At 42.0% G+C, this 24,579-nt stretch overlaps 1 protein-coding gene across 1 annotated transcript in view; it reads right to left on the bottom strand.

Annotated features, from left to right (window-relative positions):
• The window catches only part of grm7 (glutamate metabotropic receptor 7), a 263,044-nt gene that overhangs the window by 28,079 nt on the left and 210,386 nt on the right, over nucleotides 1-24,579 (bottom strand). The window contains exon 8 of the mRNA XM_023394638.2: nucleotides 10,210-11,145. Coding sequence (XP_023250406.1) covers nucleotides 10,210-11,145 — 936 coding nt within the window. The remainder of the gene's footprint in view (nucleotides 1-10,209; nucleotides 11,146-24,579) is intronic.

Here is a 24,579-nt window from a genome sequence, read left to right on the forward strand (position 1 = left end):
CTGAGACCCTGAACTTAAAGCTAATTCTCTGTGCACCAAATCCTGAATGAGTCTGCCATTGCATTCATATCAGAGAATACACACAATATACCTCTGTTACATTTAGATACAGCAAATCCCTTGTCAGGATACAGCAAACAGCTTTTTATCAATATGAGAATGGGACGCTGTTAAGCACACAGAGTCTAATCCCTCTGCATTATTTGATATTACAAAACCTGCACTGTAGCGAAGAGATGTGGTTATATATGTGTTTGTGTGAGTGTGCAAACGTTTCTGTGTTTCGCAGAGGAATAAAATTTTTTAAAAAAGTTGACTTTTGTGTTAAAAAAAAAAAATAAGGTGCAAAAGTTTGTTTGAGGCTTAGGAAGCTAGAGAAATAAAAAATGTATGAGCCACTTATCGAAGATGAAACGGTCGTATGTGGGCGCACAAGCTCTATATCTTATGATTAAAATTTAACCGATATTGCTGCCTGTGTGTGTGTGTGTGTGTGTGTGTGTGATTCAAATATTCAATAACTCACCTCCTGTTATCGTCACAGCCGGAACACTTTACCCTTTCAGATCCTCTAACAAAGGAGAGATACGTCAGATGTCTGTACCGGTAAATAAAATGAAACATCACCTCCAACCCACCTGAAAATAGAGACCCAGGCTCAGAGGAAGAAACCAGTGACTCACGGTCTCCTCGTGTTTATGAGGGAAAAATATTTGGCAGCTACACTTACATTTGACATTTTAGCCATTTAACTAAAGTAGCTCAGTATCTTAGTCAGAAGGATGACTGGTGAAGTTTTATCATGCTGATCACTCATTCAAGAAATAAATACTGTCTGTGTATATTTGTTGTACAGCTGCAGGTGAAATGATGCAAGCCGCAGATAAGAAGGGACACTGTTTGGCTGCAGTGAGACAGATGTGGACTGCTGTTGCCTTGCTAGCTAGATGAAGCGCATTTATACACAGCGTTCATCCGAAGCGCTTCACACTTGGACTTTTATTCACACACCAGTGGCTGTGAGCTGCGATGCAAGGTGCTGGCCCAGAGTTCAGCAGCCTGACCCGTCGTGTTGGGTAAAGCTTTGGGTTTTTGTTGAATCACTGTCAAATGTAATTCATTAAGAAAATTCCCTCTTTCTCACTGTGAATCTGCCAATCGGAGACTGTCCTCCTGGAGAAAAAAACAACCCACGGGTCGCCTGTGCTGCAGGTTTTTACCACCGATTGTTACGTTTTGCTTTGTTGTAATTATGACAGGAGCGAAGGAGAAAGTCTGGTCACGTAATGTAATATGCAACAAAGTCCACGTCAGGAGGAGGTTGGGGTGGAAACAGTGTGGAGACTGCAACACTGTTCTGACAGCTCTCTGTGGAGACACACCTGTGTGTGGGAGTGAATGACGGTGGGGGAAGAAATTCAGCCGTATGCTGCTACAAACCTTAATGAGACTTACTGGGTTGGTGGGAAAGCCACAGGAAAACAGGTATGTCGTGTTTGTTGACATCATGTCATTTCCAGCATAGATCAGCCCAACGTCAAACTGGGCAGAGGTCTAATCAGAATAAATGAAAACGCGTTTGGGTTTGCAGGTGCTCACAATAGAGAGCTAAGGGGAAGTTAGGTCTGTAAGGCGGAACATTTAAAGGAACCATTTGTTGGTTTTGCTATTGCTACATAGCCAACATTAGCATTAACAGTCACTTACGAGTCTAGAGTTCAGCATCAAGCTTCATTCCTTTACTCAGTCAATCCTGACTCTTGTTTTGCTTCTGTTTTTTTGCCTCTATTTCATTTCTTCTACTGAAGTTAGCATGCTAACCCACTAGCCCCAACCCAGCCGGCCAGTCCCATCATGGAGTAACTGCAGCGTCCAGTCTGCCCTGAAGAGGTAGTGCTGCTCAGAGACAGTATTACACCGTATTATATTATATATTATATATATTATTTCCTGTTGATACAATGCATGAATCCAAACATCACAGCTCACATTTCAGAACATTGTTAAATGCACCACTAAGTGTATTTGTCTTTGCCAACAACTGTCTTCAGTGGAAGTAAAAAAATAATTAAATAAAAAAAAGCAATAGATCGTTCACTCTGATACGAAGATTCACGCACACACAAACACGTGTATGAGAGCCAAAGTAAACTTGCACATTACACTCCCAAATAATTCAAGTATTTTTACAGCTCTCTCGCCACGACTTACGACCTGGACGCCATCATCAGGATCTGTTACAATGCGATCAATAGACCTGCAGCGTTACTATCTTTGCAGAGTCACCACCAATCATGTGAATCTAATTAAAGTTCATCCCATGTTTTTATGTTTTGTTTCAGCGCTGCTGTGCTGATATGAAATAAAAATCACGCAGCAGATAGACAACAACTACACACTGTTGTTGCTGTGTTTACCTTCATTCAATATCTGAACCCTGTGCTTGGTCCTTAAATCACCTTTATCATGACTCATGGCTAGTTTTGCATCTATTTTTATAAATGTACATGCTCATGTACGAGTGTGTGTGTGTGTGTGTGTGTACATGAGTTCTACCTCCATGTGCTCATTCATTAGTGTCAGTTTTAAGTGTTGCACTTGTGTTGCGTGGGAAGATATTTGTGCCGCCTTTTCCTTCCCCCATTTGTATTTGTCTTTTGTGTTCTTCAAACTGGCCTCCTGAACATAGCAACAGCCTCCTTCACATCCTCCTCTCCTCATCCTCCCTCCCTCCCTCTCTCCCTCCCTCCCTCCCTCCCCTGTGCCTTCATTGCATCACTCCACCTCTTCCTTCCATGTTGTCTGCCTCTTTCTCACTCTTCCTTCGTGCCTGCACTGCTCTCTGCCTCGCCGCCTGCCAGTGTTCATGTTTGCATGTGTAAGTTATGCGCTTCACTGTGCCCATGCATTCGTGTGTGGGTGGGTATATTCTGTGTGTGTGTGTGTGTGTGTGTGTGTGTGTGTGTGTGTGTGTGTGTGTGTGTGTGCGCAGGGCAAGCAGCTTCTTCCTCTTTCCCCATTTGTATTCTGCTCATCTTTGGACAGGTGGGTAATGACAAGCAGCAAAGGCCAGGATGTCACCTCCCCACTCAGCTGCTGGCTGCCTGCTGACGTCAACACACACACACACACACACACACACACACACACACACACGTCCTATACACACTGATGCATGTCTCTTTGTGGGTTCTGCTTTCTTTCTGTTTTCCTCTATATTTTTTAGATTGTTGGTGAATGTGTCTCCGCACTGAAGGACAGATTGTGTCTGTATGACGGAGATTCACTAAGAACCATGTTCTGCACTTCAGTAAAGTCAAAATAGTGTAAATATTGATTGTGCAACACAAAAAAGCTACTACTGATTATTATCCTTTGTCTTTTGTTTGACTGATAATCATGTTCTGGGTTTTGCAACTACAATTCCCACATTTTGGGGGTTTAGCGGGATGTAAAGAGGTAGAATCAATGTTGCCATGGTTTCAGTGAATTAAGCTGTGGGTTGCAACTTGTGTCAAATTATGTGGCCTGTAATTGTTTCCATTCAGTCAAACTGTCTCCATTAGAAGTAGCTGAATCAGCTCCTGATCGCAGTGGCGTACCCGTGGATGTAGCGACGACTCTCACCGGATTACTGTGATGCTGAAGAAAAGCTAAAAACATGAAGACTCTGAAAGGAAATCTGCAGTTAGAAGGAGCGTCTTATTTCTGTGCGTCCTGAGTGAATTTATGGATGTTTATTGACGACAGTAAAGAAAACATCCTCATGGTGTAAGTCACACTTAGTCTAAAAATGTGTGTTACTGACTCTGAGAATAAGGAGCGTGATTTTAGACACAAACTGCAGCAATCAAGTGGAATGGTAAATGGGCTGCACTTATCTAGCGCTTTTCTAGTCTTAACAACCAATGAAAGTGCTTTATACTACAAGTCACATTCACCCACTCACACAACGCTTTTTCTATGCAAGGTGCCTCTCTAACACACACACACACACACACACACACACACACAGAGCGATGGTACATCATCAGGAGCAATTTGGTGTTCAGTATCTTGCACTTGGGCTGCAGGAGCCCGGGATCGAACCACCGACAGTCCAATTAGCGGACAGCCTGCTCTGCGTCCTGCTAATCTCCTCCATGGACTGCACTTTTATTGCACTTTTGTAGTGTAATCGACCACTCAGCACTTTACACTACAAGCCACATTCACTCATTCACTCACACACTCATACAGCCCATGTGTTTTTCTGTACACGTCGATGATGCAATTCGGGGGTTCAGTATCTCGCCCAAGGACACTTCCACATGCGGACTGGAGGGGCTCAGACTGCTGGGTGGTCAGAAACTCACTTCCTGATGTTCGTACACTCGTATCTTTACTTCACCTCACATTTCCGCCTCTGCCTCCCCCCTGTGGGAGGCGCCTCACAGATTGAAAGTCTCTCTATTGTGTGGATTTTGATGCAGACACAGTTGTTTTGTTGAAAAGAGGTTCATTTCAGTTGGATATCTAAGTATATTTATCTTTATAATCTTATTTATAATTCTTTATTCTTTGCTGTTACATTTCCATTCTTGAGGGAGCAATTTTAACACAACCTAATTTTCCCCCTAGGGATCAATAAAGTATTCTGATCGATAGCTTGATCTTATATCACCCTGTTATGTCTACGAGGTGTGGTGGAGGGACAGTAACACAGGTCAGAAATGAGACAGAGAAAAACAACACCGGTGATTTCCAGCTTAGAGAGGACATTTGTTTATGTTGAAGACGCAGCGCCCTCCAGCAGCCGGAGGGAGAACGACTCCAGCCTGTCAGGAGCAAACCAGGAAACGCTGTGACGTTGTTCTGGGGAGGGAGGGAGGGAGAGGGAGGAAGTCAGGGAGGTTTTTGTTTTCGTCGGTTGGTGATGTGATAAAAGCAAATAAAGATTGTTTGAACCCCCCACCACCACCACCACTCACCCTCTCTGTTTTCATCTCTCTCTCTCTCTCTCTCCCTCTCCAGATCAGACCTCCTTAATGATGCAGCCTCTCTGCCTCCACCTTGAATTCGACATCACTCTCAGCCTGCAGCTCCGCGGGGCTGAGGGGAAAAAGCCTTGGGGCCATCTGAATGCCTGTCTGACATTTCCACATATATCTCTCCTCTTTCAATCTCCGTCTCTCCTGTTCTATGTTGTCCTCTCTGCTTCTCTTCCTCTCCCTGTCATCCTCTTCTTCTCCACCCCCCCTCCCTCTCTTTTTTCCTCCGACCACAGTTCACACTGTGCTTTCCTTCTCTTCCTCCCCAGTCTCCCAATTTACTCGGCTGCAGATCACTCTGTGCTTTCCTGCTTTATCTCTCACTTCCCCACAGATTTCTTATCTCTCTGCTGCTCTCTCTGTCTTCTGCAAAGTCTTTTATGATCCTTTTCCATTACCGATCCAACTCCTCCTTAACATAAAGTAAATAACCACCTGGTCTTATCTTATTTATGTGACCTGCTCATAAAGAAACCCAGAATATCACTAATACTGAGCTTTTATTCTCCTCCTTCACGCAGCTGCAGTTTAATGTTTTATGATTATTTCTTCTAACTCCTTTAAAATGTTATGGTAAAACTGTATTTTATTGAGGGATGTTTCAAACAACTCAGCGTTAATGTAAACTTCCATGTGTGTAACTGAACTGTGTTGTTTCTACAGTTCTAACCAAATCATTTAACACATTTTTCTCCTTCTTCTGTTATATATGCCTCAATATTCTCCTTCTTTTTGTTCCTCATGATCCTAATTTATATTTTATCACCTTTCCGTCTTCAGCTGAGTGATTCATGGAGATTTGATGAGATTTGTTTTATTATCTTGGGGGGTGTCTGTGCTCCCCCTGGTCCACAGCGTGTGTTTTGTAATAATCAGAGATGAGATGAGATTGGACAGTTTTGGTGATGTCATCCTGCATCATCAGAGCTACATGGACCCAGGTGGGGAAATTAAATAGTGGTGACTGACACCGGGTCAGTCTGCACTTCACTGAACCTGATGTGCTCTCTGGTGGCTAGGCTTTTGCAGATATTCAATAATAAAGTTATATCTGTGCTGGACTGTATTGAGATATTAACTCACCCAAGCTGACTGGTGACACAAAGAGCTATACTAATTATCAGCGTTATTAGCCCAGACTGCAAGAGGACCTCGCGTCAAACACGGTGAGAGGCAAACAGAAACAGAACAAAGAGGTGTTTTGTCACATAACATTAAGGGAGGATAGTTTCTCACTTTCTATTGAGGAAACACGAATGCTGTGGTGATGCACTTACATGTCGTCGTGGTTACAAAATTGCCTTGAATACATATATCTACAGCTGTGTACCAATATAGGGGCCGCATCCTGCATAGGGGCCCTTTGTAGCTGTCGCAGACCATGAAGGCCAAACCGAAATGAGACGGTCTGACCTGTGGAGGATTTTCGCTTTTGCCTCACCGTTGTGTCGCAAAATGTGGCTCCTGTTGCCTAGCAACCGTGGAAACACGTCACTTTTTTTTTCCTACAAAAACCCAATATTTATGTTCTAAATCGTTTCTCCCTGTCTGCATTCTTTACTGCAATATTATTTTCATTACCAGGGAACAATGAATCTTTGGATAGATTGGCCCATGAAGGATTCACCTATTGGATCCTTTGTTGACCAGGAAAACAAAGACGCATTTCTCGGCCATAGCCTTCAAAGTGCAACAGCCTAGTCGCACCGCCATCTTTAAATGCAGCGTCCGGAGGATACGGCCCCTGAACTGGACAGGGCTTACATATCTGAAACACATCAGTAAGACTGCTTTGGCTTTCTTATCAGCTCACAATCAGCTGCTGGGTTTAATAGTGGTTTAGATTAAAACAGAGCTGTGGTCGGTCTGGCTTGTTTTCATACCACAAACTATGTGCGCCACAGTCCACTTGAAGGGAGCCTGAAGGCCTTATTTAAACCTGCATTGTTTAATCCATTGCATTTCTCTTGATTTTTTTCTTTTCTTTTATAGGAAACTCACCCACTGATTCAGAGCTGAGCAAAAAAACTAAACTACAGGTTTGTAAACACCCTCGGAGCATCTTATTTGGAAAGCTGCCTAAAACACCTTCGCATCCAGAAAAAAACCTGTAGATCATCCCACTTCGAACGTAAGTTAGTAATAGATGTTAAAGTCTTTCTTGATTAACTGTGTGGTGTTGTTTTGCCACAGGCGGCAGGATTCCCCTCACTGTGCCTGACACTGTTAAGCAGCTCAGAGTCCTGGAGCTTATCAGCTGCCTCTGTGGCCTGAAGCATTTTTGGTGGACAAGTGTATCCCTGTGCACAGGACACAAGTCCATCACAGGGGTTTACCCCAGTCCATCTCTTTAATGCTGAGTGCCGAGCAGAGGGGCTTAGTCTTTCCAATGACTCTGCCAAAGATCAAACCCCAGGGCCCACAGTGTCAGGCCGGACACTCACCTAGGCTGCTGATAACACACATATGTCCGCCTCCTCCTCCGGGATGTAGGGAACAGCAGAACCCTCTTAATCTCTGCCTCTGGCTGTAGCTTTAGAGCTCCATACCAAAAAACTTCAATCACTGGCAACTTAGGTATTAGAAGGATATTTGTACTTAATCAAAATGCAATTTAAATGCACCATCCTGGTAATGCAGAGGGAGCTCATCACATCAAGAAAAGCTGTAAGTCTGCCCTGATACAGTCTCTTTTTTTTTCTTACAGATTTTTGAGTTCACTTTTTTCAAAACTCTCCACACAGTCAGCACAGTCAGCACAGTCAGCGGTCAGAGTGGACTCAACAGAGGAGAACTTTTCACTGCTCTGACAAACACCAAACTAAATCACCATCAAACATCTGTGTATTTATATATTTACACGCTGTTTTAAATATATACATTTGGCCACACTCTGCTACATCTACATCTTAAAAAAATAAAGTAACAAAAATATATGGGGGGGGGCCCAGAAGGACATGAGGACATGAGGTGGGGGGGACATAAGGTGGATTGATGATGATAATGCAGAAAGACAGAGCACTGTATGTGCAGTTAACACACTGCAAATTCTTATATAAAAGCAGGTAAACATGGATATTAAGTCTCACATTAAAGCTTATTAACACCACTCAGTAGACTGCACGCCGGCCTGAATGTACAGACTCATTTTTTCTGCACTAGTTTTCATAAAGTTACGATAAGATGTAAAGGTCAACCAATTATTGTGGGAACCTTTTCTAACAAGTTTCCTATAACATTCTCTTTCGGCTTCAGATCTTTGGTGAAAAATGAGCTTTTACAACCTGTTATGACCCGAGAACAACAGCTGTAACACTGAGTCTCTGAGGAGCGTGGCCACCTATTCTAACACAATTTAACACCTGGGGAATGGATCTGTTGTCCTTTATTAAAGGTCCCATATTATATATTTTCTCAGTGGTTTTTGATGTTTTGATATCCATAAGAAGATATATTTGTGGTTTTAAGAACCAAAAAAAACATCTCAATATAGATTTACATCTCCTCTCTCAGGCTTCTCCCTGGAGCTCTAGTAACAACACTTGGCTGAATGTTTTCTGAATGATGGAATAAAAACCAGCAGATTTCAGGTAAAACACTCAGAGAAACCAAATCCTGCAAGTTTGGACGGTGGGTCCAGGTGGTTTTGACATCAAAAAGTAACAGAAGTCCTGACGGCTGGTTTTACGGCTCAGTTTCTGAATACAGGCTGTGTGTGTTTCTCTGTGGACTGAGCGCTTTCATACTTTCACAGCATTAATATAGAACCTAAAAAAAGACAAAATCTCACTATATATAATGTGGGACCTTTAAATTTCCACACTGTAACTGCTTCATCAGGACCAAGTAGCTGATGAGCACAAATAACTCCTGAAACATGTCACTCTCTGAATGCAATATTTTACCAGCAACATTATGGTAATAAATTTCATCTGGATTCTGCACTAGTAAAAATAAAACAAGAAAATCTTAACTGTCTGGTTTATATATGTGTTATTGTCCCTTTTTTTCAGTCCACTGCAAAATGTGGCTCATTGAGTTTCATATGAAAGCCTTCGTGTCTCAGCACGAATGCGACTGAGATTATTTTCCAGTGGCAGATCAGGCTCGTCTGGAAGCCTTCAGGCTGATAAAGTGGGACACAACAGCGATAGTCACCCATTATGAATGATGCAGTAATGCTCCGCTTACATTGATTTTTGCTATATTGGCGATTTGTAATTGCAGTGTAACAGAAAGTTTCCATTTTTTAAGACTTGTTTTTGAACTGTCTGTGTTTTTAGCACTGATATTTTCTTTGGAAAAGCTGTGGAACAAACTCCATAAATGAGATTTTGGTAGAAGTGGACACTTTTTCTCCACTGATTTGATGCATTGCTGCCAACTATGTTTTAAACTGCAAACGCATTCATTTAACTTTTCAGTGCTGGATGAAGCCGGTCTGGCCTGAGGGTCCAGTAAAAATGTCAGAGGGGCAAACTGTTACAGTCAACATAAGGTTTTATCCGTGCACTGTTAAGTGTACTCAAAGTGGTGTTAAGTGTTTTGGTGCTTTGTGTATCTTTGTATGTCTATTTTTGTACATCCAGGCTGCAAATAAATACATTTTTAAAAATTAATTTTTTATCTTGTCAATGCTGCTTCACGTTCACTCACAACTGACCAAGAGCTCGGTCATTCAATTCACTTGGATCAATGAAAAACGTTCACGCAATTGTCAACTACTCAAGTTCATTGAACCCAAACACGCAGTTATACCAATGGGATGAATGACGTTCTTTCCGCTGTCTGACATTTCCTCGGTTCTTTCTTTTTCTTTTCTGTCTTACTTTCAGAGACGCAGATGTAGCTATAATTTAGTTGTGGGTTATTGCCTTAACATAAGGTGACAGTTTGTTACAGAAAACACCTTCTGGAGAATAAATTTGCTCTTTTGCAAATTGAAAAACAGCTTTGGTTTTTGTGTCACCCATTCTCAAAACTGTGCTTTCGTTTCTGAGGATGTATCAAAATAAAAAGTAAAAAGGTTTCTGTAACAAAACAATTGGCAAGCATATGACACAGTTTTTTCCATCATCATCATCACCCATTCATCCATTCTGCAGTTCACCCACACTGTATCTTTTATCCCTTCATCTCTACTTATTGTTCATCCACCCATTCACCCATTGGTTCTTACCTTTTCTGCAGATTGGGCCGTGCCAAAGAAGATGGGTATAAAAGCCAGCCATACGATGCAGGTGGTGTACATGGTGAACCCGATGGGCTTGGCCTCGTTAAAATTCTCGGGGACCCCGCGGGTCTTTATGGCATAAACAGTACACGTCACCATCAGTAAGATACTGTAACCCAACGAGCAGATGATCTGAAGATCCGTAATGTCGCATTTCAACACCCCTCGTGCCAGATCCGGGTTGATGGTCTTTTGCTCGTCATAGTCTATGATGGTGTTGGGCGGATCCACCCCGAACCAGATTAGCACCCCCAACAGCTGCACCGAGATGAGGCTGGAGGTGATTGCTAGCTGTGAGGTGGGACTGATCAGCCTGGGCGCCGTAACTGACTTCTTCCCCTGTTCGAAGATTCGGTAGATGCGGTTGGTTTTGGTGAGGAGGGCGGCGTAGCTGATGCACATACCCAGACCCAGGAAAATCCTTCTGAACGAGCACACACCAACATCTGGCTTAGCGATCATGAGGAATGTGATGATATAACACAGAAATATCCCAGTCAGGAGAACGTAGCTCAGCTCCCTGCCCGACGCTCGGACAATCGGCGTGTCGTTGTACCGTATGAAGGTAGCCATGACGAATATCGTAGCGATGATGCCGAGCATTGCCAGGAAAACCGGAATCACTGCCCAGGGTGAGTGCCACTCCAGTTTTATGATGGGTATAGGCTGGCAGGATGTGCGGTTGGCATTGGGTCTCATGTTGTAGGAGCAGAGTTTGCAGGTGAACTCATTGTACTGGTACTGGTAGCCGTCGCAGGGCTCGCAGTGCCAGCAGCAGGGCATGCCTTTCACCACTTTCTTCCTCTCGCCGGTTTTACAGGGAAGGCTGCAGACAGAGCTGGGAATCTCCTGCTCGCCCCGAGGCCACTGCATGTCCTCGATCTGGGGAGACAACAGACGGTTATAGTCAATGGCTGAACAGGTAAAATAAAGTTCAGCAAACTATTCACTCCAGTCATTGATTAACAAAAGAAAAACTGCCCGATATATAACCATAAATCAGAGTCATTAGAATCTGACATATCTGGCACTCATGGTTTTTGACTTTGAAAATGAAACTCATCTTTGGAAAATAAAGCTCTTACTTCCCTAAAGTTACCTTGGATTATTAATCATCATTTTCGTTATCTTTAACCTGAGGGAAGGGAGAAAAACATCCGAAACCAAAACGTTTTCTCAGTGTATGAGTGCGTCCCAAGGTGGAACTTCAAACTTCATCACGCTGTGAAATCCATTTTAAACGACTCCAAGGTTATGACGTTTCAGTCTCGGTCTCAGTCTCAGATTTATAGCCCTGATTTGATCGTCTACTTTGTATTGCTGATGCTAAACAAGGGGTTTGCTTTGGCTCTGGCTTGTTACTAAAGCAAAGGTCTCATTGATTTGACAGCTTGACTGCTGCTAATGAGTAATGAATACTCTATTAGAGGAACATCAATATGGATGAATTCCACCTGGATCATAGCTCTGCTCTGAATAGACATCTTACTCATCTGCAATATATGGATATATTATAGTGAGCTGGAGGACTACTCTACAGGGCTGGGTTGATAGTTTTAAAACCCCTCCCAGCTTTGAAGTCCTTGAGCAAGGCATGAAGTTTAACTATCAAACTTTAATGAGGAAGCAGCATATGCAAATTTGAGGTACATGTACTTAGTTCACTCAAGTTTCAATAATGTACTTTGTAATAATGGAACTGTTTTTCTGACTGAATAGTTCACTCCTGATGAATTTTAAGTAAGGATGGAGTACTGCAGTGATGCTGCTGTCAGAATCATATTTTCTCCTCTGCTGATGAACACACACCCCTGTTGCCTCTCAGCTGACGATGTCACTTCACGTCTAACAGTATGTCTGTCTTGCTGTCTCCATCTGGAGATGCTCCTGCCTCGGTGTCATTGTTGTTGAAAGAAAATCCTGTTGACAAAGTCTTAAACATGAAGCCTTGGTGTGTTGGCTCCATGTTTGTAGTTTAATGTGCTCAATTAGCTTTGAAGCCGGCAGGAGAAGGAGCTTTTCTGACAGAGACAGAGATCCTCTCCAGGCGTAGTGCCATTTCGCCCAGGTACTTCATGGATGTGTTAAAAAGGGTTGATACAGCGCTGCCTTTGTTACTACTGGTACTGCAGCAAAAAAAAAAAAGAAAAAGAATAAACCCCTGCAACACAAATATCATTTTCCCTGTAGACCTCCATTATAAGAGGGACATTTGTAAAACTGTTGACAGGACATGTCGAACTGCAAACAAGGTCATGTATTACTCTTTGTTTTAGATCTTTTTACTACGTGAAGGTTTTACATTTGCAAAAAAGTGTGTGACGTCATCCCAGTGTAAAGACACCCAAGCTTGGCCAGCAGGAGAAATGCTAAAGAGCGTGTGCAGTGGGCCACACAACCCAACTTTCATTCAAGTGAGTGGGTGCCATCTTTGAGTACAGTGTCCAGTTATTTTTGCCTGGGGGAGAGGTTAGAAGGCTAAATTTAGGCTAAACAATCTAGTGCAGTTACCACCACAGATGACATGACGGACTGATTGCCTGTGGTCTTACTCTCGCAACATGCAAACTGATACGTATCTGTGGATATCTGTCAGTAGTTACACGGTAAACTTCCTGCCGAGAGGATGGTATAGTTCATATTCTGTTTGAAAGCGGACGGATCGGATTAGTCAGAAGTATCCTGAATGTTTAATTTTCATTATGCTGTTATATGAAATTGAAAATGAGCTACACTGTAAAAAGCCCTGTCGTGAAACTCTGCCTGGACCTGGGAAGGACTGCTGCAGACTGACGGAGGCCAAAAACCCTGTTATGATGTATTGATGTTGATTTTTTTTTTTTTTTTGCCAGATAGCTGGTTTGTGTTTGAAGGATTTGAAAAGGACCTGGAGGGATTTCAAATACTACTGTGACCCAGAGCAGATCAATTACACAGTGCTAAGGACATCCTAAAACACATTATCTACAAAGACCAATCTGAATCAGTCTTTGGTTCCAGACACCAAAGGCTACGCTTGAGAAAAAAGTAAAAAAAAATGTTACTGAATGTTATCACCACCCACCATCAACCAGGCTCTCCCCGGGCTCCCTGCATGCTACCAAAAAGCCAAGTTGATAACCTGGGATAGTTGTGGATAAAAGGCTGCATCAAGCTAACAGCCTGAGTCAGCCGAAGGCTTGTATTTGGCCACGGTGAGAATTCAGAACCACAACAAAAAGGCAAACTCCAAACAGTCCTCTAATCTTCCTCCCTCCCAAAGGCAGCAGGCCAACTCTGAAGAAAAGGAAAAGAAAAGCATTTCTTCCCTCCCACACATCTCCTGCATATGTCACACTCTTTCTCGTACTTCATTTCTTTGCTATTATGGTTTTCCGATCATATTCATCAGTCTCTGCTTCAACACATCCATCCATCACTCCCACATTTTTGTCCACTTCACGCTTGGGTTTTTATTGCATGCTGAGCTCAACAAAGCGACACATGGACCATCAAAATTACATGACCGGCTGACACAAATCCCTGCTGCTCCTCCTCGGTAATAGCTCATAGGCAGGTGAATATGTTACCCCATTTAGCATATGAAATGTATTAAAATCTGACTTGTCATGTAAGAAACAAGCTTTACTATACAGAATTGATGAGTGGCAGAGCTGTGCCTGGTTATAGAATGACTCACGGCTTCACAAATCCAAAAGGATTTCAGACTGGAGATTCAAATGGGATTCAAAATGCCAGGAGCAACGTCGGGTCAATCATTTAGTAGAAACGCCATCTGTCTTCTTGCCTCCGCTGTGGTCAGGAGGGCTGCCAGCCACCGTGCAGTGTTCAATAATTCACTCAGGTCTTTGAAGAGGTGTCACAGCTGGCAGAGAGATCTGCACAAGAGGTCTTCCTGGTCTTAAATCTCTGACTATGTGCTCCTACAAAAGTCCACATGTTCCTCTCTTCCTCCACCTGAAGATCCGCCTTAGCAAGTGATTAACTCCCAGGGTCCTAAACACAGCCTACTATCTGACGGTTACTGTTGAAGAAATGAAATAAAATGAGGAGAACTGTATGCAGCAGCATGGACTTCATCGAAAAAAGTTAAAGAAGATACATACAAGGAGCACATAAAAAGCTGCTGTATTTGGTTTGAACAACTTGCTATATCAGAGGTCGTAATGGGTTTATGATTATGTTTTCTATCAATGTTTTCAGGAAAGGTTACAATTAAGGTCCTGTATATTGATAGTGAACCAAGTGAACGCGTCAGTAAATCTCCACTCGCAGCAATGAAAGCATGATGACACATCCTTATACGATGATGTTTAGATGCTCACAGCACTTGATGATTTCGCTTCGTGCACCCACAATCCAACCCACATTCTTTCTGAACATCAACCTGGCACTGATTAAACTTCTCACCTCAACATGATTGGGAAACCCAACTAGCAGTTAATAAGCTTCATTTCTAGGAGACGGGGTTGTGGGTCTGGGCATGATGCTGCTCTGTGGCTTGTGGCCTGAGTGGATTCGCTGTATTAGTGGAGGATGGTGTGTCCTGAGTGTAAGTACGTTTAGACACAACATGTTTACTGCATTGCCGTTTGAAGGTGCAGATGTTGTATTGCAAGATTTTTGGTTTTAAAACAAATGAGCTGTCAGAGAACATTTTATCGGTACGTTCAGTATCAACATTTTGCAACTTGTCAGATATGTCAATTAGCATTTTCTCATCATGTTGATAACAAAATAAATTGTGAACATGACTGTTCTGTTCCCTTCTAGATCAGGTTTCTTTTTTGAAATTGAATTCATATATGTGTTCAGTTACAATCCAAATGGTCCATTTATAGTAAATTTTCTCTGCCACTGAACCTGGTTTCTTGCCAGGAGCGGGTGGTGACGATTGTCGTTTGACAGGAGCTTCGGCCATTGTTGCGTTTACAAGACAATAGGTTATAATACGCCGTCTGAGCAGCTTTACGACATCAGGGCAGAGTGGGGGCGACCGTGAGTTGCTATCGGAAAGTGGGCTAGCTGCTTAGCGTGCTAACTTCAGTAGAAGAAAAGATGTGATAGTGACAAGAGTTAACATTAGCGTTGCTGTCCACTGCCTGAGACTGCTTTGGCGAAAGGAATGAAGCTTGATGCTGAATTCTCATCGTTTCCTCTGGTAGCAAAAACAAAAGTTACAAATAGCTCTTATGAACAGAGGGGAAGTGACATTTACACTGTGAGAGAAACTGGATGTAGGAATAGAGTTTGGTCAAGCAACAACTCCTCCAAACTAACTGACTAAACGCATCATCCACCACAGAAACATTTCCTAATCCAATTTCCCTAATACACCAGTCTCCTGGACTTGTGTCTTCCGGCCACAATAAGCTCCAGGTTCACTTCCTGTTAACTGCTTTTGGTCATTTGATTGGCTGAAAATGTATCTGCATCTCTAATCCGTATCACCTATAGCAGGTTATTCCTTAATCTGGTGGCCCCCGTCAGTTTTACAAATCACTAACAGCTTAGTTGGGTTTAGATAAAAATCATGGTTTGTTTTCAAATGACTTTCGTCACCATGGTTACAATAATAATAAGCAGGCTGTTGAGGTTAGCGAATGATGCTGGTCATGGTTAATAAAAAAACATATGTTGAATGTTTCCTCATTTGCTCCCACTAAACAAGAATCATAACTCCTACAGCTGCTGGCGGACTTCGTCACTTGAACATACAGATTTCAAATGACTGATGCTGTCATTCTTTCTCAGGAGGGCAGTCTCCTGATTATTGTAGGGTTGTTGACAGCATTTAACTTCAGATTGGAAAACAAAAACGATGCAGGGGAGTAACAGATTAAGAAATCAAGACAGTATGAACCAGAAAACTAAAAAAACAAGAAAGAGCAAAACAACAAGAGCAGATTATTTATTTCTTTCGGCAGTATTCTGTAGAGGATGAGAAGAAAGGGAAGAAGAGGGGGCGAGATTTCTCTATGACCACAACCGCCTCCTCATCTCTCTCACTGTCTTTGTCTATTTCGGTCTGCCTCTCTCTACCTCCGTTCCCTTGGTTTTCTTATCAGTCCAAGGCAGACCTTTGCTCCTCTGCCTGCCTCTGCTCCGCTGTCAGACTCCACCGTCGATAAACCGTCTGCCCACTTTGATGTCATTGTAGGCTTCGGGTCAGGTGAACACTTTAAATGGCCTGACATTAGCTTCGGTCTGAATAAATACCCTGTAAACCGTCCAAAACCAACACATCGCCTGTGAGGAAACACAGAGGGAAATCTGTGCTGCCTCTGCAGATACAGAAGGAGGTTCAGCTTCTCTTTTAGCAGCGCTTTCGTTGCATTTGTGCGATGTTCAACAATATCGTGTCACACATTTCTCTGCCTCTGTCTTCTCTTTTCATGTACTCGTGCTCCCCCTTTCTCTGAAAGTATTATCCAGGGATCCTACATTTGTTTGCCCATAAAATTCAATAATTAACCAACAATAACAGAAATCTTCCCATAAGGGTCCCTGGGATTAAATTTAATCAAATAGAGGTTATGTTTGGAGCATGTGGGCGGGTGTTTTCCATCCACGGACTGTTAGCTGGGAGCAGTTAATCCGTGCGCTCATTAGCTCCCTCCTCCTCCTCCGTCCTTCCCACAGTGTAACAGTGGCCGCCCGACATTTATTCCACTTTAGGGGGCCCCGGTCCCCTAAAGGCGGGAAATTATGGGATTTATGCTCTGTTGCCATGGTTATAATGCAGGATCCATCTTTTTTTTTTTTTTTTTTTTTTTTTTTGGCCTTGAGTCTCAACTGCCCCACACCTCCACTGCCTCACACTCTGCCTTCTTCCTCTCTGTTTTGATCCATATGCTGTCGGTTCATTATGTTGCAACTGCAGTATACTGCTTTTAAAAATATGGCTTCTGCTCGCTCTGACTCTGGTTTCTTTTCTTCCTGCCCTTCTACCTTTCCTTTGTCCACACATGCCGTAGCGTTATTTCATTTCTTTTTTTCTCCGTCTGCCCTCTTTCCATCTGTACTCTGTGGTAACATTCTTCATTTTCACCCAGAAGTAACACAACAACAGATGACAAAAAGCCTTTCCACTCTCCAAAACTTCCTCACTGACAAATCTAGTGTTGGACTTTCAATCATTGATTAATCAGCTAATTATTTTCTTGATTAATCAATTAGTATTTTTGTTTATATCACAAACTATATCACAATCTTGTAGGCGGTGCCTTCAGATATGACAAAACCCAAACATAATTAGGTTTCAGTTTATTGATGATCAAAACAGTTGCCAATTAAAATTCTGATTTTTCAGGAATCAAATAAATGATGAATGATAATGACTAATTATTGTAGCTGTAGTTAAAGTTTCCCTGCAGCACTGAAGCTGTTTTTCTATGGTGCCAGATTTATCTCATGATCATGCACGTTATCCAGTCCTACCAATGGTCACACGCTATTTCACCGACCTACAGGTGGCAGTAACACACCAAGATGTGATTTAATGCACCAAGAAAGGGAGTGAAGAGGAAGACTGCAAACTAGTAAACATGGATGTAAACAACGCTGGATTTAAATCAGTTTGCTAAATGTTTTGTGACGTGCTCTGCACTTTTGTTAGACCTAGGCATTGGTGAAAAACACTGGATGTAAACAGAAGAAAACACCAGAGGGCTCTTTAAATCAGCAAACTCCAAAACTTCACAAACATCCACAAAAAAAAGTTTCCAAATGTTCCCAAAATGTCTGAAAAAACTCAACCACTTCCTGCTGGAGCGTTGGAGGGCACAGAGAGATTTGAAACGATATGTATGACACAGGGGTCCGACTCAGGAGACCGGTGTTTGATTCTTGTGTGAAACCAACAGTTAATGTTTGTTTCTTTTATCCGTGACTGTTCGACAAGCTTAACCATGTTGTTATTATTGTAACCATGACAACAAAGGGCGTCTAATCTTAAGGGAGTACTTACTTTAACCCAAACTATGATTCCTAAAACTAACCAAGCCATGACCATTATTTTTGTAACCATGGCGACGAAGGTGCAGCACACCACTGTTGTTGCACTCCGCGTGTTGAACCTTAATGACTTTGATGAACCTCTAACTTTTCCTCTGGCGCCATCATCAGGTCACATTTTAATTTGTCCAATACTTTGGTTTATCACCAGGTGCCTGCAGAACTAACGACATTCCCATTAGCCTCAGCTGGACTTTGTTTTACTACTACTACTAGCGAATTTCTAGCAAGCTAACACACTAAACTGAGATGATGAGCCTTATACCTGCTAAACTTTAGCATTCTGATGTTAGCATTTAGTTCAGAGCACCACTGTGTCGAAGCACAGCCTCACAGAGCTGCTGCTAGGCTGAAACTCATTTCAGCATTTCAGCTGTTACAAATCACTCATGCCCTCAGAACAGAGCAGAGGAGACAGGTTTTCTATGTATATGTAAATATGTAAATCCACCTTCATGTTCAGTGCAGCAGTCATTCACTGTGCGTAATGGCTCCTATCACTTGTGACTAACTGTCTCTGTTAATTATAAAAGCCTTCAAAACTCAAGCATCTCTCAGCTAAGTCAACTGAGATCTCACCACCATACAGATGCAGAGACACACACACACACACACACACACACACACACACACACACACACACACACACACACACACAGGGTCTGGTTTCCTTCCCATTAATGTGTGCCACAGTCATTAACTCGGTGGCTGTGGATCATGATTAAATTGATTAATTGAATGGAAAAGGAAATAAGTCCCCTGGATTCCTGGAAGGCCATGTGCAGCTGAATGTACGCAGTTAGCAGATTAGCAGATTAGCAGCAAGCCCGAGTGACAGGAACCAATTGAGAAATAGAAGCAAAAAAACAGACTAATCAGACAACCACCACTGCCCGAACAGCATATGACTGCGGCGACTGCATCATCTCTGACTCCAACAACATGTTTTAATACAGTACCACTGCATTCAGATGACAAATGCACGATGCAAAAACCAGTTTTCTTCCAAGCAGATGCCACATTTTGATGAACTGTGAAAGCATTCAGTATGCTCATTAAAGAGTGTTTGGAAGGAACAGTGTGAGACTGTTGGATGACCAGGGAGACATCTGTCCTGGCTGAATTAATGATGGAAGAAAATAAGACAGGAGTTGTACCAGACTCAAATCATTAAAAAATCATCCAAGTACATTGATTATGACTCACTGTAATTTTTAAAAGGGCAGTACCACTCTCATCAAATTGTTCAGTTCAGTGATTCCAGAGGATTTTATTTTATCATTCTGGGTTTGTGTGTGTGTGTGTGTGTGTGTGTGTGTGTGTGCACTTTCTTCTAGCCGTCTCTTCTACTTCTACTTCAGCAAGTGTATTTGTTCAAATGTATAGTTGGATCAAGACTGACTTCTGTCATGGTGAGAATGACAGAATACAAGAAGCAAGAGAACCGAAAAAGTCAAGACTGTTTCACAGAATACAATATTTATGGGCCGCCACCATGTAATGCATTTGAACGTGGGAAGAAAATGAGGTTACATATTTGAAGTGTAGTGTCCTGTACAAAGTCAAAATTTACAGTGTATACACTCAGCAGAAGTTTGAAGTTGTTTGCCTCGTGGTCCAGCAGAGGGCGCTCCTGAAAGTCACTAACAGCTTGACCTATTTCTGTCCAGTTGACAGTCAGTAAACTAAGCTAATCAATAAAAATGATAGATGTATAATAATTATATGTAATAGCAAATGGCTCTTGAGTGATTATCTAGTTCAGATTTTTGCCAAGAAAATTTCTTTTTAAAGATTTAAAAACATTATTCATATTTTTATTTTTTATTTTGTTAAATACAATTTTTTCACTAACATTGTACTGTTTTGCAAATAATTTGTTGTCCCGCTTGCACTTGAACAAAGGCTCCCCCTCCTCACAAATCCCAGTGTGACCCTTGGACATACGTACAAAAAGCTATATTTAGCCACGTTAGCAGCACGGAACATTCATGTTCCCCAGAGGGTTAATGACTTTGCTGATCTCCTGATTTTCTCTCTAGCGCCACCAGCAGGTTGAAGTTTTCACTTATCCCATGAAATATCTCAACACCTACAGGATGGATCGTGATGAAATGTGGTTCAGACGTTCATGTTCCCCTCAGGATGAACTGTAATAACTCTGGTGATGTCGATGTTGATGCAGCTAATTTAAATATTCCCGACTCCACTGTTGTGCTCCAGCACTATTAAGGAACTGAAGTTGCTTTTGAAGATTGGATGTACAAAGAGTTTAAAACTTGCTACAACTATTTGTTATGCTTAAACAAGAGATAACAAAACACTCTCTTCTTCACTATGATGAGACTTTCTGTGCAGAGGCAAGGATTAAAACTGATTTAAAACTGAGAGCAAAGTATCTTCAGTTCAGTTAAGCCTTTATCATAATCCCAGGGGCAACATGTGGGGTGCACTTCACAGTAGCTTTTTTTTTATTTTTTTATTTCACCATTATTTTTTAATTCTTGAATGTTGCAGTCTTTTGTGACCTGCTGTGACTCAGGATTATTTAAAAGGAAATAATGAAAACATTGTGTACATTAACTGGGCGGGAGAGCAGTGTTTTCCCACCACAGGTGAGGAATTGACTGCCTTTGTTCTCTCATTCGGGTGTTGAATAAATCTGAATAAAACACACTTCTAACCCTTCTTCAAAGAAAAGTTACAGTGGGGAAAAAACAAGGAAATTTGAATAATTATATTCCTTTCAGCTGTGTTCCCAAGACGCAGCGGAGTAAGACAAACTCCGGTAAGAGCAGGACGCTATTATATATCTGAGACAGTATACATCACTGAAAACAGACAGTGGCAAGAGTAAACAATTCCCGCTCAATTTATCTTTGAAACAAATGGTTCCCTTGGTGTTCATATAGTATGTATGAGGAAACAGAGGGAATCTGCTACTTTGTCAACCAACTGGGCATAAGCCAACCACCAGAACACAAGTGTAAGAGATATATCAGACTTCATTTTCAGTCAATGGGAGTCAATGGTATGTGGAGGGAAACAGCCACAGCGCTGAATATAGTTCCCTGGAGCTGCTTCTTTCAGTGGATCACTGAACTTAAATGCACGCCAGAGAACTAAACAATACTGTCGTTCCTAGAAAACTCCAGCACTGACTTCAACAGGCACTCCTACAGTAAGCTATCTGCTGTTTCTGCGGAGCGATGAATTGTGTTTCCAGGTCGTTTTCACAGAGACCTCTGCCCACAGAGAGTGAGCTAAATCTCCTCCTCTTGTTCCTTATTTCAGTTGCCAAACAATGAAACGTCCTCACAGACAACATCTGGTGAGGATCTCGGACAAAGAAAGCGGCTGCCTTACAGGCGACCGTGAGTGTCTAGTAGGATTAGATGTGGCAACGTGTTGTCTGAAGCTACGAGTAGTTCTGATGAAGTGTACTGGCTGGGGCTGAATAATGAAGCCAACGCAGAAGTGCCAAAAATGCAGTTACTCAAATGGCCACTTGAGGCTGGCTCCAACAGCGAGTCGATCCCCATAGACTCTAATGTTAAAATGTCCAACTTAACAGCAGAAATAAACATATTTACAGCCTGGTACAATTTTTTTTTTTTATCTCTATAGCTTATTTCCTCCTTCATGACAACTGTGCAAGGGGTGAATGTTTATATAACTCACCCGTTTAAATTTTATTAAGGCTTAAAGTTTTGTGTAATTAAGGGCGTGGCCGCTTTGAGTGACAGATGGGTGAGCGTATGCTTGCCACAAACTGGCATGCACCATTATTGGATTAGTCAGGAGTTATAGGCGGAGTCAGGCACTGCCAAGATGCCAACCGCGGAGCAGCCCACTCTGAGCTTCAAAACCACTCTTGACAAACCTGTGGGTGACATCACAGAGGCTATGTATTCATTCACCATACAGTGTCAGACAGACTGAACCAGGATGAAATACTTAATTGCGGCTCATTCACCATCAGTAATTCTAAAGCTGCTGCTGATAAAATCACTATTTCATAATCGTGACATCATCTGACGACATCAGCATAAACACAGGCTCATGATAACAGTTGTCCTGTGTGTTCAGCTCATGGATTTATTGTAAGAACTGGATACTTTATCCAGACAGTTACACAGCCCCTGACGCTGGCTGTGCAGCTTACATTATCATGCTGTAAAAGCTCAGTTTTCCACACGGAAACACCAAGTTGGAATTTTAAAATTTATACAGTCTGGAGATCTTTTTTGCAAAAGCTCAGTTTTGAGGTGAGAAAAGTTTTTTTATGGATGGAGAACATGAGAGAAAAAGATTTATTTTACAAATTTGAACTGACTTCATGTGAACTATGCTGATACATTAATAAGGGAAGAGGGAGCAACATTGAAACATTTATGCCTGTTAATCAGTCTGAGGATTTGAACCAGCACCACGCAGCTCCCAGACAAGGCTTTGTTAACCCTTGGTGCTCGTGAGCTGCCTCTGCCCGCAAAGGCGCCGCCGCTGTCCGCAGCAAATCTCTCCATCTGACTCATAATACGGCTGGAAGGGGCTGTGAGGGATTGCTCTCACAGAGATCAAGGTCAAATTTCATTACTCCTAATGAGGCCTAGCACCCATCAGAATCTCTCTCCTCCATCTCTCTCCGGCTCTCAGACATGAAAGACAAGCAGCAGCAGATTTCTGAGTCGAGCAGAGAGATTTCTGAGCCATTACAGATAAGACTGCGGGAGAAAAGAGACGCTATCTTCTCCCTCGCTGCTGCTGGGTCAGATTCACCTTTAATTTTCAAGAACATTCCACTGGAGACTTTTTTTTTTTACCCCTTTTGAGAATTGTTTTTGATATTTTTCACCTCAAAAAAACAGAACATGGCAACAGTAAAGAGGGAGAGGTTTTCAGGTTTTCTGCAGCAACATTAGCTTGTTGAGATCTTGTGTCTGTAAGAAAAAAAAAAAAAAAAGGCCTGAACCCTTTAAAAGAAAATTGTAATATCAAGCAAATGAGATTTTGTGTAATTTCAGGAGTAATATAATGTGTTTCTGCTCGGCACGGAGATGAAATGTGCAGCATTAGCGACTAAATGTACCTCCTCCCTTTCTCAATCAAAGCATGAAAACTATCACCGCCTGGAAGCTGTCATCTTTTTTTTTTTTTTTTTAAATGTGTGCTTTGTGTATTTTCACACCTTGGGCCGTGTGCGTATTTGTAAATGCGCGCCTATGTGCATGTATACATATGTATATGTGTGAGAGCTTGTCTATTATCTTGTCTCACCCTGCTGGGCTCCAGCGCTCCTCTTTGACAGATGTTATAATCATCTTGTCAGATCACTGAGCTGTTTCATGTATTTTTGAAGAGTGGAGAATGTGCTTCCATCCCTGGCCGTGCACGGCGACATTATGGAGACACAGGCGACTGGAAGCTCTCACGACGACACCGAGATCAACATGTGCAACGTGTGCTGCCTCATCCTTTCACTTCATTCTTTAGTCTTTTACTCACTCACATTATAGACATGTGTAGCTTCAGAAAGCAACAGTGTGCTGTTGCTGTCTTTGTGCTTCTTTCTCTAAACAGTGCCAGCTCTAAGATCCGAAAATAATATTAATACACACACATACATATATATATATATATATATATATATATATATATATATGTATGTGTGTGTGTATTAATATTATTTTCGGTGTTGTGTTCAGTTGCTGTCATTACAATGTATAGACAAACAATCAGTCAGGATGTGATTAAATAACGTTTGTGTTTCTGTCTTCTGATTTCTCGTCTCATTTCTTTTGTCGCTTTTTGTCATCTCTCTTGTCCAAGTGACATCCAGAGAAATGTTACTTTTTCTATTTGTTTACTGACAGTACAGAGAAACACGTATGATTATAAAAGACAAGTTTCCATCTGTCTGTGTGACTGTCTATAGTCTGCCTTTGCTTTCCAATCGTAAACACTGCCATTCATTTCTCCAGGTATTCAGTATTTCAATCCTTGGTGTCAGTCAGTTGTTTCAGTCCAAAATTATATTTGTTTTTCTTTTACAAGTGACAAACATCTGTAGCAGTTGTAGGAAACAGTGCGACGTTGTTATCTCTGACATTCGTTAATAATAATGTCACTAAATCCACTTAGAAATCAGAGAAATATATACTCCTTATTACTGCAGAACTTCGTCATGGTTTCTACATCCATGGTGCAAACGGGAGCTGATCACAGCTGATTCAGCTACTTCTAACTTTCAATTGGGACAACTGGGCAGAGATAAATGTAAACGCATATAGGCTAAAAATA

Source organism: Seriola lalandi, unplaced genomic scaffold, assembly GCF_002814215.2.
Source record: "Seriola lalandi dorsalis isolate HSWRI2012SDOR001 ecotype SW California unplaced genomic scaffold, Sedor1 jcf7180002054951, whole genome shotgun sequence".
NCBI classification, from domain to species: domain Eukaryota; kingdom Metazoa; phylum Chordata; class Actinopteri; order Carangiformes; family Carangidae; genus Seriola; species Seriola lalandi.